This window comes from Anolis sagrei, chromosome 3, assembly GCF_037176765.1.
Source record: "Anolis sagrei isolate rAnoSag1 chromosome 3, rAnoSag1.mat, whole genome shotgun sequence".
NCBI classification, from domain to species: domain Eukaryota; kingdom Metazoa; phylum Chordata; class Lepidosauria; order Squamata; family Dactyloidae; genus Anolis; species Anolis sagrei.
This window is the reverse complement of record NC_090023.1, coordinates 250,921,564-250,938,989: the sequence shown is the minus strand read 5'-3', so window position 1 is coordinate 250,938,989 and position 17,426 is coordinate 250,921,564. Positions and strand designations below refer to the sequence as shown.

General features: G+C 37.7%; 1 protein-coding gene across 11 annotated transcripts in view; it reads right to left on the bottom strand.

Moving 5' to 3' along the window:
* The window catches only part of LOC132770524 (multiple epidermal growth factor-like domains protein 6), a 267,021-nt gene that overhangs the window by 24,432 nt on the left and 225,163 nt on the right, over nucleotides 1-17,426 (bottom strand). For 6 of the 11 annotated variants that reach the window (XR_010909523.1, XM_067466032.1, XM_067466033.1 and 3 more), the window contains 5 exons: nucleotides 12,316-12,444; nucleotides 11,989-12,117; nucleotides 10,269-10,397; nucleotides 8,202-8,330; nucleotides 6,638-6,769 (listed from right to left, as the gene is read on the bottom strand). Coding sequence is in view for 10 of the 11 variants with exons in the window: in XM_067466032.1 (XP_067322133.1) it covers nucleotides 6,638-6,769; nucleotides 8,202-8,330; nucleotides 10,269-10,397; nucleotides 11,989-12,117; nucleotides 12,316-12,444 (648 nt within the window). In the remaining variant the exon portion in view is untranslated. Of the gene's footprint in view, nucleotides 1-1,358; nucleotides 2,206-2,315; nucleotides 2,417-6,637; nucleotides 6,770-8,201; nucleotides 8,331-10,268; nucleotides 10,398-11,611; nucleotides 11,647-11,988; nucleotides 12,118-12,315; nucleotides 12,445-17,426 lie in introns of those variants that run through there. The other 5 variants (XM_067466037.1, XM_067466039.1, XM_067466038.1 and 2 more) reach the window with 5 other exon arrangements.

The window sequence follows — 17,426 nt, the reverse complement described above, 5'->3', positions numbered from 1 at the left end:
GAGAGCAATTTGTTTTAAGTTGCATGTTCCTGCGGAGGCTGTGTAACTTAAAAAGCTGACTACAGATCACTTTTGATTTATTACAACTTGAAACATATATATTTTTTGTAACCAGTATTGATGTTTGGTTTCAATGTTCTGAGCAATTTCAGAACTTCTTGATGGCAGATGGACATGCAGGTATCAATAAGGAACACACGGGAAACTCAACAGATTGCTCTGGGAATTTGGAATATAATTTATGTCATTTTATTTTTTTTTAAACCCTGTTCGTTCTCGCTTTTCTGTGCTATTTCTCATAAAATCTGCTTCTTTTTATTGCAACCCTGTGAATGAGAGCCCTGTAAGAGCCCTGTTCATCAACAGCCTTGCTCAGGTCTTGCAAATTCAGAGCAAGAGCTTCATTGATGGAATCAATTAATTTTAATGTGTGGACCTAAACACCCTAAAGGCACCAGAGTTTGTCTCATCTTGGAAACTTAGGCCCCATCCACACTGCCATATAACACAGTTTTGTAATGTAGTTTAACTGCATTAAGCTGCATTATATCAGTCTACACTGCCATATAATGCAATCCAATGAAATTAAACTGCATTATGAAAGTGCATTATATGGCAGTGTAGATAGAGCTTTAGGGAGTCAGCTCTGGATGGAGGCCATCATCAAACACTAGGTGCTTTAAAAGCTCTGTTCAAAAGGAAAATCACTCATGAGTATTCCTTGCCTAAGAAAACCCTATAAAAATCCTGTGGTCACCATACATCTTGAAGCCATATTCATTATGGCCTTCCTCTATTCTTACTGCCTTTTTAATTTATTAAGCATTGCTGGGTTTTTCCCCATTGAGACATATGGTGCCACACTATGTACAATTGTCTCAGTTTAGCAATTTTGGCTTCTAGTGAGATTTCATTATTATGGGCTGCAATGCCAATTCAATTGTCTTTTTGGAGTCCATGGTATCCACAGTATTCTCCTCCAGTACTTCTTTCAAATGTGTTAATTCTCTTCCTGTCAGCTTTTTTCACTGTCCAGCTTCACAAACAGAATGGTATGGAAGATTCTGGGGTTTTTTTTGGCATTTAGTGTTATATCTTTACACTTCAGGATCTTATCTCGTTCCTTCATAAGTATTCTTCCAATGCTTAGTCTTCTGATTTCTTGACAACAGTCTCCATTTTGATTTATTACTAAGACAAGGTACAGAAAATCCTTTAACTGCAGTGTTTAATGTATTTACTGCACCCATTAAAGAGGTGTTGGTTTGTTAATATTCCACTGTAGCCCCCTCCCTCCTTTTGGGCATTTTCTTCTGTAGGTGATTTAGTCCAACTGGATTCCACATTCACAGATTCAGTACCAGATGAATTTGTTTTTATTCTCCTGGGCATTTTAAGCCTGGTTTTCAATGTGTTAGAATGTAGTACTTTGCTGGTTTTATTATTATGCAAAATGCTCTAAGGCAGTACTTTCAACATGGTAATAGTAGTCCATGAGCCAATGCCAGTCAATACACTTTTGGCTGCCAGTGAGTTTCTAGAGAATGAAAAAACAAACAAACAATTGCAGCAAATGGGCACAGATATAGAGCTAGTCCTCAGCACAGTAGGGAAAAACAACTTGCTGGTCTCCCATATTTTAAGTAGCATTATTTTAGAGTTTTTGATTTTACTCTGCAGTCTACATTTTTCATAGAATCCGTAAATAATTTCTCAGTGTTTGAGAGATTTTAAATGTGAGATTTTCAAAATGAACCTGAAGAGTCTGGGTTGCTGTAAGTTTTTGGGACTGTTGCTGTAAGTTTTTTGGGCTGCATGTTCCAGAAGCATTCTCTCCTGATGTTTTGCCTGTATCTATGGCAGGAATCCTCAGAGGTTGTGAGGCCCCAGTGATTACAGCAGCTCAGTGATTCTGGCCATGAAAGCCTTTTATAATACAGAGCCTGAAGAGATTTTGTGCATTTACAAAGTACTTGAATACTTTGGTGAAAAAGGAAAATAAGAGTGATTCATACAGTCCTTGACTGGCTGCTTTTCAGAAGATGCGGACTATTGTTTCTTGAGGAGCTTCAAGCATGATATACACCAGGGATGACTTTAACCACTGAAGAACAGCTGCTTGTATTCAGCGGTAAGTGGTGCTTCCAGAAGTAAATGCCAAACAAACCAGGAAAACGTAGCATAAAAGTCATAAGACACTGTGTCCTATAAAGGAAAGCATTCATGAACAAATAAATAAATACCTGGGCAGGCAGCCTGGAACATCAATGAAAGCTCAGCTTGATTATAGTGTGGTGACAACGTTATTTGAACTATATTTCCGCACTGGTATTTAGGAACATCCAAGTATTTTTTTCATAGCTTAGAACTGAAGGAAGCTCAGCTAACACATGATTTCTAAGCATGATTGTGAAAGCTACAAAATGAAGAAAGATGACAGGAAGAAAATGAATGTATTTAAAGTCTGGTACTGGAGAAAGGTTCTATGGATAGCACAGACTGCTGAAAAGACAATGAAAAGGTCTTAGAACAAACCAAAATGACTTAACTGAGGCTGTTGTGCTTTGGATGTCTCCTGAGCTGATATGACATATTGGAAAAGATAATGCATGGTAAAGTAGAAGTCGATGAGAAAAGCTGAAGGTAAATTGACTCGATCAAGTAAGCCACAGCCCTGAGTTTGCAGATTGATGACCAGACATTTTGGAAGTTTCTCTTTCATTAAATTACCTTACGTTGTCAAGTTGCTAGCAAATAACAACTGCTTACCCAAAACCTAATATATATTACTGCAGTCCTTTTTTGTTTTTTATTTAATTTATTCTGGTTTTCTCCACAGGCAATTGAAAATAATTACACCATATACATATTTTTTGAAAAACAAGACAGTTCCCAAATTATGGACAATTTGAATTTGTATGTAAGTTGATATAGGTACATTCTTAAAGTGTACCTCATATATATGTATGTGTGTGCCCCTCTTTCAGCACACTTTGTATCCTTGCGATAATTGGATTTGGAAAAATTGGCCTGTTGGGGAAACAAGGATTGATGGGAAAGCTTCAGTGGGAACCATGGGGATATCTTTTCCGCATGGTAACTATTTCAAGAGTGAATTTCCCTTCCTAGGGGAAGATTCCTCTCACTTCCTGTTGTCTCACCTTAATTTGTAAGTCGAATATTTGTAACTTGGGGACTGCCTGTATAGGCAAGGCATACCAAAAGTTAGTATTAAAGAAGTAACTTAATTGTCTACAGAATTATAAACAACTGGTGTAGCCTCACTAATTCCAGATCTTGGGCACAGTCCCTGAGAGGTGTCTGCCCCAGGTTCCTTGTGCCCATGAAAGTGGATGAGACTGGAGACAGGCTTCCCCTGTGGATGTCAATGCCTGGACAGGCTCATATGGGAAAAAGCAGTTCTCTAAATTGTCTTGACAAAAGTCATATGGCACCACTCAACGGAATATCATATGCCACATGCTCCCACCCACTCTTGCTTCTATAGTAGGACAGTAAATAAGAAAACTAGCAGATGGTGCACCATAGGCAGACCATTTACTTGTAAGTACTGTTATAACATTAAAATGAACAATTTGTATGTTTTCAATAATGACGTATATTGCAGTCTTTTACTTCAGATATGCCCGCATATTGTTTTTGTAATTCCCTAAGGAAGCCTTAAAATATTAATAGGCCAAAGCACATTAAATTTTCCAAAATTAAATGCTCGTTGCTGTATATTCATTCAGTTGCTTCTGACTTTGTGACCTCATGGACCAGCTCACACTAGAAGTCCCTGTCTGCCGTAGTCACCCCTAGCTCTTTCAGAGTTAAATCAGTCACTTCAAGGATGCCATCCATCCATCTTGCCCTTGGTCTGCCCCTCTTTCTTTTTCCTTCCATTTTGCTCAGCATCATTGTCTGCTCTAGGCTTTCCTCCCTTCTCATTATGCAGCCAAAATACTTCATCTTTGCCTCTAATATCTTTCCCTCCAGTGAACAGTTGGGGTTTATTTCCTTTAGTATGGATTGGTTGGATCTTCTTGTGGACCAAGGCACTCTCAGAATTTTCCTCCAACACCACAGTTCAAAAGCGCCTTTCTTCCTTCACTCAGCTTTTCTTATGGTCCAGCTCTCACATATGTAGGTTACTATGGGGAACACTATTGCTTTAATCATGCGGATCTTTGTTGCCAGTGTGATGTCTCTACCCTTCACTATTTAAATGCTAATCAAATAATTAATTAAATGCTACCATTCAGATTTGAGGATGCACCTCTTTCATATCTGTTATGCAATTATAAGAATGACAATTTCAGTTAACAGCGGGTTGCTAGGATAGACAATTGTCTCACGTTCTATTCGTTATAGGTTTTCTTGGAAATAAGTTGCTTGTTTTAGAGTTCATGTTGCTTTCCTAATTTTGATGCATTCAGAAGAGGGTTTAAATTGTGTTGTTTCCTCCTTTTGGCACATATTGGAGAAGTGACATCTACAAAAAACAAATTTTCCATTCCATATGCATATGCACATCTGGTTCTTGGTGCTTATATATTGGGCATATTCTTACTCTTGAACCCAAAACACATATGTGGGAATGGGACATTTTTATACCTGGACTATATATTTAAATTCTTACAAGGCCAGAAAACAGTTAAGAAGTCACTAAGTACAAATTCTGCCTGAATGCAAACTAACATATTTAAATCCTCTCATTTTCTCTTAAGATATTGCTGTTTTTTAATCAATCTTCGTTTCAGGTTCCTACAGACATTTTTTTCTTGAGTTGTACTAGCACATGTTGCTCTGCTATAAAATATAAAAGCAACTGTCATATTTACTAACTGAAAGAAAACCAAGTGTCACTCAGTGAAGGAAACTATGTCAAGGGCATTGTTTAGATAAAGAAGATGTACTCTGCTTGCTTTTCATGCTGCTATTGGTATGAAATACTCTTTTACAGGAGATAGAATCAAATACTCTATTTTTCTTCAAAAGTTTATACTATTTAAAAACTGTGATAAATGCACTGATTGATTGATCACACTAATCCATCAGTTAATGCTTTTAACTTTAATAAAACTGTAAATGGATAATTGGGAGGAATATCATTCCCCAGCAGAACTGCTTTGCAATAAATTCCTCCCATCTATAAATCTGTTCTTCAATAGAAATTTATGTCCCACCTTGCCCTGTAGACTTAAAAGTGATTAAAGGAGCATGGAATATAAATAGATGTAAAGATATGTACTAAAAATTGAGCATGGAAACTTGGGAGTCTATATCTCTCCAAAGTCCATAACATTTTGATTGTACATTTCTATAAATTTCAAATTTGTGCATTGCAATCACTTCTGGATGGATCAATAATTTCTTTAGCCTGACTGCAGTATTCTTGTGCGAACTGTTTATAGTTTTGCATCTTATTTATATACAGTTATGAGTAAACCCATACATGTAGCTGAACATAGTAGTTGGTGATGCTCGTTTGCTTTTTTTTGTTCAATTAATTTATAACCTGCCTTTCTCCCATTGGAGACTGGTAAAATGTCCAATTCATATTTTCCATTGCACTGCATTTGAAATGTTTTTGGTTATTACTTTTTTAAAAGCTTTCAGTACCATTTACAACGTTTATAAAAAGAACAACTATAAACAGATAAGCTAGTTAGCTATGTGTAATTAGCAAACAACAAAGGAGCATATCCTTGGCCTCCACAATCCTATGTTATTACTGGGTGGGCAGCAACTCCTGTGATTCATAAAGGTCTGTTCTCTTGTCAGTCAGGGCAGTAGAGTGACAATTTCACTTCTCCTACCAGTGATCTCAAGTGTGACAATCAGAAGCAAGAGAACTGTTGCAGTTCCTCCTTGAACTGAAGATTAGTTACACAACGTGATAGAAACATCACTCCACTGCATCCTGTTGGACAGGAAAAGGGAACAGCTTCTGTCTAGTAAAGCAGGACTGGAGAGCTTTTACAACCCCTACACAATCCCTATATGATTGCCATGACTTTGAGTATGTATCAATTCAAAAGATATAGGGATGAATAATCCACACACATTTGTAACAAAGATTTTAAATTCCAGCTCTCAATCATAATAGAACCAAGAGCGCACACACAAAAAAGGAAATAAACTTTCATCCTTACTTTGCACTGCAAATTGCAGTCACATTGGATAAATCACATCCACACCAGTATCTTCCATTAGAAGTTGAGATAAACTGGAGGACCTAGAGATTTCTAGAAAGAACACATTTCTAGGAATCTCTAGGTCCTCCAGGGTGAGTCTAGTCCTCTGAGGTGATGATATAATTACTGTAAAGGACTAGAGATTCCTAGATAACTGCTTCTCAGAAAAAAATAAAATAGTTTTTTTTTCAAAATGTGCAGTTTTCCCACTTTTTGCTCCCCTAAACCCATCAAAGGGAGCATCTACTGTGTATTTCTGTGTCTCTGTGTGCAGGTATGTGTGTGCATATATATGTGTGTGTGTACATGCATACATACACAAACACACATATCGAAAATAATACATATTGAAGTTCTAATAGAAACCACAAAATCCTGAAGTCCAGTCTTGCCCAATCACCAATCAAATGCTTATTTGAGAAAAGGGCATCACTTACGAATATTGCAGAGGATTCCATAGTAGCCTGGCAGGCAGCCACACTTGCCAGTGACATGGTGGCACTCTTCATTCTTTCCAGAGCACTGACAGAGTTGGTTACAGTTCTCCCCATATGTGCCTGGCAGACAAGCTAAGGGAAGAGGAAATGTAAACCGATGAATTACATTTGTCTTGATAAACACTGTGCTCAAACAAAGAGCAGAGTAGAATGTATTCAATAAGAGCAGCGCCTGCAGAAGAATGCTGCCCTCGGGGACTTTGGGGTTATTACATTTGCTTGGGGATTACTTTGTGGTTTGATTTTGTTTTGTTCACTCAATTTGTGCCCAACTGTCAAGGGCCAGTTGCAATTTTCTTGTCACTTAAAGAAAGTCATAGGTTGATGTCAAGGAAAATCAACTAAAATAATAAACTCAGGAGAGTCCCCCATGTCTGCCGGGTGACTCTCTCCTCCACACATGTCTGAAAGCTTCAAGTCAGCCTTAAATGTTTATGTAGCTTCTGTCTTTGTTTTTGCCAAAGGGTCTCACATTTATGCTTGTATTTATGCTAAGTGTTGTGCGTTCCACCACCAATGAAAGTGTAAGCTTGGAAGTGCCTATTTCCATTAACAAAGATGAACATGCCATAGCAAGACATCCAGGTTACTTAATATGTGATAACTTGGCTTTGAATGTGTTATTTGCGTACAAATGGAAAACATTTCTCTGAAAAAAAAAGAAATGTCTGTCTCTTACCATTGAGAACTAGTTTTAAGTATTTGGCCAAAAATAAATGCCTTACAGTTGCCTCAGCAAGGAAATAGTAGAATTAAATAAAGAAGAACAATGCTGCCTTTAGGTGTTTGGGTTTATTACAATGCTTAGGGATTAGAAAATGTTCTTACAAAGTAGTCCTTGGGTTCAATGACACATAAACACCATTAAAATCAAGTATAATGAGATGACATGGTGTCCTCCAATGGGCATGAGCTGTGATGAGTCTTCAGATTTACAAGGTCCCCTTTCCCCCTCTATGTTCAGAAAGATGTGTAGAAGGTTTCATATCTTTCTTTAAGGCAAATCGCAGTTCTTTATTTCATCTGAACTTGGAAAACTATGGTTCATCTGAACTCTATATTGAATATGGAGATGGGATCTCTCTCTCTACTCTGTAGAAAGCATTTATAGCCAACTATCTACAGTTGCAAGTTTAACTTTTGAAGATTTGATTATTTACACATGTATTAATATAGTATTTTTAGGAATCTCTAAAATACTTTTTTTAACCCGAGAAAACACCCCTACAGAAATCTCCAGTTCCTCCAGTGCATAGCAAGAGTCAGCTTCCATTGGAAAGTGACCATAGAATTGCACTGGAGAAAAGAGAGCTTTTAAGATTCTCATCTTCTAACCCAGTTAAGACTGATTTCAAATAACTGTCTTGATAACAGCTACAGAACATGTGTTTTGCATCACCTTAAAGCCAGTATGCTTTGCTTGAATCAGATATTTCTTTATACACAATGCTTCCTTTGGATGTGATATGTTGAACCTTATTCCTTCATGACAGAGATAACTTACTTCTTTCACATCCACTGCCCGCAAAACCTGGAGGACAGCCACACTCTCCATTAACATGGTTACAAGAGACTTCTGAAGGGCATTTGCAAGGCTCAGCACAGCTATTGCCATAGAAGCCAGGCAAGCAAGCTGGAGAAACACCAAACAAAAATCAAATATTCTTTGTAGGAAGTACAGATATGCTTAAATAATATGACTCAGATGTGCCCTATAGTGTTATTGAACTTAAAAGTTATAAATCAGTCCTGTTGGGGTTAGGGACACAGGACCCCAGTGAAAGTGGAAAAATATTTTAAAAGAAACCCTAACAGAACACATTTCTAGGTATTTCTATGGTCAACTTCTGGTTGCACGGGAGGGCCTAAAGATTCCTGGAGACCATGAAAGTTAAAACCACAAATATAAAGGCCCAAATGTATAAATGGGTGAAGAAAGCAGGAAATGTTTTCACCTTAAAATGAAGGTAGGGAACTTTAATGCAGAATAATGGAGGTGTGAACTATTCAGATGTTTACAGAGTTATGAACATTACAGAGAGAAGCTATTTTTAGATCTCAAAACAATCAATGTTGATGTAAGGAAGTTCAGTGACTAAACAACCGAAAGCAATGTATCATTAACCCATGGAATTACTACTATTCATTTATTGCTGCGCACTTCAGCCGCCTAAGAGAGAGAAGACAGAATGAGAGATACAAATGTGAACATTTACCAAACTCAGCTCTGTTGCACTTCTCTGAATCTTACTTCAGTTCTACAAAACTTCTTCTGCACACAACATTTATATATTATTTGTGCTCTTTTTTGGAAAATATATATTTTCTATATGTGTTCTACTACGATACATTTTAATATTATTTTACTGATTATTTTAAATAATCTCTATCTATCATCTATCTATCTGTCATCTACTGATTGCACATGATTACTGATTGATGTACATGGCTCCTTACAACTGAAACAATCAAAAGCACTGTGTCCTGCCAAAGACATATAATCTAGAATATACATGTGTGTGTATGTGTTTGAGGATACACACACACAGAGGAAGAGATGGAAGAATAGAAATAGAATGTGCAATATAATGGTAAAACAAATTATGCAGATTGAAATACAGAAAATAATATAGTATCAAACAATGTGGCAAAGATATAATTAAAATATACAAGATTAAAAATAATATTACAATAAAATTAAAAACATATTCAAATATAAGCATTTTTAGTTGTGTACATTTTTCAAGCATATGCATGGATTCTGCGAGTGGTTTTTCTACATCAAAATGCCTCACAAGACTGAGAAACATAAGAAATCCTAAGGCAGAATATTGCTCATCTTCTTGTCATGTTTTGGTGTCATGATGAGGATACTTTTGGAGAAACTTTAACCCATTTTTTCAAGCATTTGCACAGATCTTAGTGAGTCTATTGCCTAACCCACACACACACACCATCTTCTGCATGGCAACATCTCTCTAAAGCACCATATATTGAGCTTCTATAAATTATTCTGTTGCCACCTTTGGATCTCCTTTTCAAATATTGCAGTATTAAAATTCCTAAATCACGTGATTTGAACCAGTAAGTAGCTCTAACTTATAATAAAGAATCTACAAACTGTTTTGGAGAGAGTTTTACTATAAGTAATCAAATGTTTTTATTGACTACAGTATATTGACTTTCCTGCTTAGGGTACTACTGAAAACATTTTAATCACTTCTTCAAGTATACTATTTGTACATAGTTATGAAAAGAAATCACACAGATTGCTAAAAATATAACATCAATACAAACAATTTTAAGCCCCAAGTCCCAGGGTAGTTTTATCACGTTTTCTAAACCTTAGTGAACAATTGTGGGTTTTGTTGTTGTCTAAAATGAAATGTTTTGGGAACCAGCTTCACTTCTCCACTTCATAGCTGGGATTCCAGCTGCTTATGCAGAAGATGTATTAGTGATCATTAGCTCTCATTTATTAAAAAGCTGCAAGAGGTGAGATTTCAGCTATGTTAGGTCAGTGAGATTTCAAGTAAGCACACTGCCAAAAAACAAACAAACAGGAACTTACGTTTATCACACCGTTTTCCTCTCCACCCCTTTTCACAGTGACATATTCCAGTCTGGTGATGGCAGGAGAAGCTGTGTTCACAGTCACATTGTTCCTCACATTGTTGGCCAAAATAACCAGTTGGACAAACTGAGAGAAAAATCAGATATACAACTTAATATAGTCTGTCTCTCCTTTTTTCTTTATGAACAGGAGGATAATTGCAGTGCAACCTTCAACCAACTCAGTTAAAGAGCCCAAAATTTATGAACACAGCTCCTTGGAATTACTAATGTTTTTACATGTGGAGCATCTGTAATTTGAGAAGTCTGCCTGTCACAAGACAAAACATTATAATAATATCACAAGTGTGCAACATCTGGTGACTGGAGACATTCACATGTGATTTAATGCTTTGAGAATGCCTGAAATGTCTCTATTGCTTAGTTATAACTAATGTGTATGCACGCAAGCCTGCTTAGGTATTTTACACAACTCAGTTTGGAGAACTGTGCAGTATTCTCAACATATATGCAGTATTATATGTATATATGTATATGTATATGTGCAGTATTCTCAACATGTATGCATGCAGTATTACTTGTGATAAATGAAAAAAATATATAATAAATGAAGAATCTTCATCAGAGGGTGTAAAACACCATATAATTGTTTCCCTCTTTAGCAAAACTGGTCTCTGTCATCGCCCAAAAGAGCCTAAAATGGAAACATTGGACAGACACTACAGTATATACATCAATCCCCTATACTTATAACAGAAGCATAGAATTTACAGTATGTGCTCCCAGATGTTGTAAGATCCCATCTTCAATTATCTACAGCCAACATTACCAGCAGTGAGGGATAATGGGTGCTATAGTCCAACAAGAACTTCAGATCCTCTGAGTTTATGCAATTCATCTTGAAAATAATTATTTTAGAAACCTGCATAGTTGTATACATTAGGATTTGGACTATGGACTTCAGTAAAGACTTCAGTAAATCTAGATTCTAACAAACTATATTCATTCAAAAATATGACTCTTGCCCAGGATTTGACAGTCAGTCCTGATTTTTGACTGTGGGATGGGTGAAAGGAAATAAACACATTCTAGAAATCTATAGATACAGAAATGGAAGGAGGAAAAGGAGGAAGAGGAGAAGGAGTAGTAGTGGTGGTGGAGGAAGAGGAGGAAGAGGAAGAGGAGAGGAGGAGGAAAATATTGGGATGAAATTGCCCATGACAAGTGGAGATAGAAGTGTTTTATTAACTTGTCCCATTGAAAGAGGGGAGAGTGGATTACATATATATAGCACAAACCCATTAGAATGAAAGATCTATAAAAAGGGAAAGTAAAGCATACCTTGAGAGGGGAAAAAGGAAGATGAGTCACCAAACCTGAAAGGGCAGAAAAAAAGAAGAGGAGAGTGAACCCTAACCGTTGATTCAGTATATAATGTTTTTTTAAGATGGAAACCCTGAATTCATTCTTTTGGCGGAATCTTATTGAAGTTGTAAGAAAAATCAGTGGAATTGTCTCAGTACTGTTAGAACGGCAACCTCTGTATTCCTTTCAAAAATGGTGTGAAAGAGAGGATTTGAGTCTGCAGAAACAGTACATCATCACAAAATAATGTGAAATCAGTATTACAGGAAGCTTATCACAATGCAGGAACTTACACTAAGAAAAGGGATTGTTATTGGTCATTGTATTAAAAACACTGAAATCAGACGACTTACCGATATCACAACGATCTCCAATCCAGCCTGGATGACAATTGCATTTCCCAGAACGATGATCACATGCTCCACCATTGTTACAACTGCAGTTCATCTGACAGTTCTCCCCATATTTTCCAGATTCACACTCTATAAAAAAGAAAAACAAAGTTTCACTTCCTGGTTATGAATAAGAAATCAGTCTTGGTGGCTAGATCCACCAGTTTCAGTAAGATGAAATGTAACTAATGTGATTATTGCTCACCACCAGAACTTTAGATGGTCCTGGATAGCAAATGAATTAATTAAACAAAGCAAGCAAAGTTTAAAATCCTTGTTGGAATGTACCAAGTTCACAGGTTGTTCCAGTCCAACCTCTGGGGCATAGGCAGTATCCAGTTGTGTGGTTACAAGTAGCTTGATTTTGACAGCTGCAATGCTCTAGGCAGTTCTTGCCATACCAGCCTGGAAGGCAAGCTGTGAACAATAATGTATTTCAGTTTAGCATGAACAGAAACTATACAGAGGTTGCCTTTTTTTAAAATCAGGTCCAAGATCCTGGATTGGAAGATGTATTGCACATGAATAAGTGCCATATGACTCCTATTCAAACCCTTCCAAACCCAACCTTTTCTCTGCTGGAGCCCCCAAAACACCCATTTTTTCTGGTCAGAAGTGAAAGAGAGTATAGAAATGACCTACTGTTTTCCTATAGGTAGATGTACAGCAATAGGCATCCTCTAGGGCACTGAAAGTCCCCGAAGATCATCTCTTTGCTGTATCATAAATCTTTATGAACCAAATAACCATCTTGAGATGTGTCTCCAGCCAGTGGAAGGTAAAAAGTTGTCTAATCCACTATTATTGCTGATAGCCTTAGATATGAATGCATCTAACTCAAATATGCTTTAGATCTGATATCTTTTGCTATACTGAGCAAGTGATGTCAAATCTTTGCTTTTGATCTAGTTCTTAATTCTATTTTTGAAGTGAAGAAATCATAAGAATAGGAAAAGAAGCTGCCTTATACAGAACATTTGTTGGCATGTCTAGGCCAACAGTTTAATCATGCTTTTCTTCAGGAACTCTTGATGACTGTTTTGATATTATTTATTAGCTTTTTTGTTTTGTTTTGTTTTTTCAAGACACCCACAGCTGAACCTGGAACCTCCTCTTTACTGAATATGGGTCAGTGGTTACTGTTCCTCAACTTGTCTCTGACATATTTTTGGAAATGATTTTTAAGTCCACCCTCCTATGTCAAAGCTAAGTTTTAGTCACCTTAAGTGCTTTTCCCTCCTCTTTGTAAGAAGAAAGACTGACATTAAACCTTTTAAAGTAGTGGTTCCTAACCTGTAGTCCGTGGACCACCAGTGGGCTGCAAGAAGGAAAATATGGTCCACTGCCTCACTATTACTATATCGTTGCCTCGAAACCATGTGGCAATGAGAGTGACTTATCTTGTGAAACCCTCTTATAGTGCCATGGCAATGGGGTTGTCAGCTGGGGAGAGGCTGACTACTCACAAAATATTACTATTACCACATCAGCTCTAGATTATTAAATATGGTTTTATGTGGGTGAGCAGATGGAGACTACTGGATGGCATGTGTTCTGTATCAGAAACTAAACCTGATGTGGTCTATCCAATGCAAATTTCTGAACCCAAATAACCAAACCAAATCTAAAGCTGACCAAAAACTAATTCACAACCCTTTTGATATTATTGTTGGAGAGTGGTCCCTGGTCAAAATGGTCCCTGTTCAAGTGCTCCCTGGTATAAAAAAAGGTTGGGAACCACTGTTTTAAAGGAACATTTAACTCAAAAAAGTATAGAATTTCATTTCAGACAAAGGTGAACCAAAACAGATACCTTACCATGCATAAGCAATGCAGGAGGAAAATATAATGTAATAACATCAATTTGGCTCTGTGATACTTTAAAGAATTATTTTCATCTAGACACTATTATGTGTTTTCTGTGACTATTGTAACAAAACCTGAGAGCCCCTTTGTTTGATAACCAAACACCAAACTCCTGATAGCAATGTATAATACTTTAAACTCAACTGTAAATGCTAATCATGGCATACCACATACAATTATTAGGTATCGTATTAAACATGATTACAGTTTTATCTGGCTTCACTTTTCCTATGTGTGTGCGCATATGCATCCAGCTTGTTTGCATATCAAATAACATTTTAAACAGTAAAGTTTATTAGAAAATAACTGACTGGGCTTGCATATTACTTGGCAACACACTTGGATTTTGTTTTGCAGTCTTCTTGAAACTGAAGGACCTAAATCTTGCAAAAATTAAAATAAAATTCTCCTTAACTTCAAGGTGAAGAGCAAGCCATTTATTGTTCCTTAAAATTCACTCCAGATTATGGCCACCCCATCACAAGGTTTTCTTGGCAAGGCTTATTCAGAGATGTGGAATTGCCTTCCTCTTACACTGGGGATAGCGTGCCTCGTCTAAGTGGGGCTGAATGGGGATTTAAATATATCTCTGATTTCTAGTCAAACTGCTGTGGCTCAATGCTATGGAATCATGGAAGTTGCATATCTTTAGCATCTCTTCCAAAGAGTGCTAGTATTTCATCAAACTATATATTCAAGGATTCCATAGCATTGATCTATGGCAGGTAACATGGCGTAAAGCTGCATTAATTCTACAGTGTAGATGCGATTAAAGAGAGGGCGAGAAAATGAACCATAAACCCAATCACAAGACATCAGATTAATTTGGAACTCAGTTCAAGGAAGAGAAAAGACAAACATTGCTTTGGGATAGGTTGTTAATTTCAAGTCACAAACATGTGTTTGTACATAGATTAAGATCCTAACAAAATCTAATTTTTGTTTTTAATCTAACTATAAATGGAATAATTTGTATGATAAATCAACCACCTTTGTGCTATATTTCAGATTTTGACTGTATAAAACGAACAGCTCTACACAACAGTCAACTTGTTTATCTGCTGTCTGGCAGAAGACCTTTTTTTTATACAGAGCAGAGTTTTCTTCTTTTTCCAACTGGCAAAATTAATCTAATACAAAATGAGAATGAGATCATATCAGAGAGACACAACAAAGGTGTTTTGGACAAGGCAAACTAAAATAAACATGCACATTTAATTTTAAAAATCTTCCTCAAATCACACACATGAAACCTTTCTGACAAAGTTGCTCAAACTATTGTCGAAGGCTTTCATGGCCGGAATCACTCAGTTCTTGTGGGTTTTTTTCGGGCTATATGGCCATGTTCTAGAGGCATTTCTCCTGACGTTTCATCTGCATCTATGGCAGGCTTCCTCAGAGGTCTGCTGGAGCTGGGAAAAAAGGGGTTTATATATCTGTGGACTGACCAGGGTGAGACAAAAGGCTTTTGTAAGTTGGGCTAGGTGTGAATCTTTTCAACTGACCACCTTGATTAGCATACAATGGGCTGACTGTGCCTGGAGCAAACTCTTAATGAAAGGTGCTTAGAAGTCCCTGCCTGTTTTTCTCTCTGCTGTTTTAATTTTAGAATTTTTTAATACTGGTAGCCAGATTTTGTTCATTTTCATGGTTTCTTCCTTTCTGTTGAAATTGTCCACATGTTTGTGGATTTCAATGGCTTCTCTGTGTAGTCTGACATGGTGGTTGTGAGAGTGGTCCAGCATTTTTGTGTTCTCAAATAAAATTCTGTGTCCAGGTTGGTTCATCAGGTGCTCTGCTATGGCTGATTTCTCTGGTTGGAGTAGTCTGCAGTGCCTTTCATGTTCCTGGATTCTTGTTTGGGCGCTGCGTTTGGTGGTCCCTATGTAGACTTGTCCACAGCTGCATGGTATACGGTAGACTCCTGCAGAGGTGAGAGGATCCCTCTTGTCCTTTGCTGAACGTAGCATTTGTTGGATTTTCTTGGTGGGTTTGTAGATTGTTTGTATGTTGTGTTTCCTCATCAGCTTTCCTATGCGATCAGTGGTTCCCTTGATGTATGGCAGGAACACTTTTCCTCTGGGTGGATCTTCATCTTTACTCTTGTGGCTTGTTCTTGGTCTTTCAGCTCTTCTGATGTCTGAGGTGGAATATCCATTGGCCTGTAGAGCCCAGTTGAGGTGGTTCAGTTCATCTTGGAGGAGATGGGGTTCACAGATTCTTTTTGCACGGTCTGCCAAGGCTTTAATGGTGCTTCTTTTTTGACTTGGGTGATGGTTGGAGTTTTTATGTAGATATCTATCTGTGTGTGTGGGTTTTCTGTAAACGGTGTGACCCAATTGTTGATCTGGTTTACGGATGACTAGGACATCTAGAAAAGGCAATCTTCCTTCCTTTTCTTTTTCCATAGTGAACTGGATGTTAGGGTGGATGCTGTTAAGATGTTCCAGGAACCTGTTGAGTTCTTCTTCTCCATGGCTCCAAATGGTGAAAGTGTCATCCACATATCTGAACCATATAGTGGGCTTTTTGGTTGCTGTTTCAAGAGCTTGTTTTTCAAATTGTTCCATGTAGAAGTTAGCTATGACTGGGCTGAGAGGGCTCCCCATAGCTACTCCATCTTTCTGTTCGTAGAATTCATTGTCCCACTGAAAATAGCTGGTGGTGAGGCAATGGTGAAACAGCGCCGTAATGTCTTCTGGGAACCTCTGGTTGATGAGTGCCATGGTGTCTGCAACTGGGACCATGGTAAATAGAGACACCACATCGAAGCTGATCAGTATGTCATTTGTATTTAGCTTGAGATTGCTGATTTTTTCAATGAAGTGGGCTGAGTCCTTGATGTAGTGTGTTGTGAGCCCAATGTGGCTTTGTAACTGTGCAGCAAGAAATTTGGCTAAGTCATATGTGGGGGACCCAATGGCACTCACGATTGGTCTGAGTGGGGTGGAGTCCTTATGGATTTTGGGGAGTCCATAAAGCCTGGGTGGAAGGGCTTCCGATTTACATAGCTGCTGTCGTATGTCGAAGTTGACTGAGGAGTTTTTAATTAGAGTGTTGGTTTTTCTGGTTATTTTGGAAGTTGGGTCTTGCTTAAGTTTTCTGTATATAGTAGGGTCCAGGAGTTTTTTGATCTTCTCCTTGTATTGCTCTGTATGCATGATGACTGTGGCATTCCCCTTGTCTGCTGGCAGAATGAGGATATCAGGATCTGAATTTAGGTCTCTAATGGCTTCTCTTTCCTTCCTAGTAATGTTACTGGAGGGGAGTTTTGCCTTTTTCAGGATCCTTGCTGCTTCCGCTCGTACTTCTTCTGCTTCCTCCTCTGGGAGGCGGTAAATTGCTGATTCGACATTGGCAATGATGTTTTCTACTGGGATCCTGGTGGCGGTTACAGCAAAGTTTCCTCCTTTCGCTAGTATGGATACTTGGTCTTCAGAGAGTTGTCTGTCTGTCAGGTTGATGATGGTCCGTGATGTATCCAGTTCTGCCCACTTCATTGAAAAAATCAGCAATCTCAAGCTAAATACAAA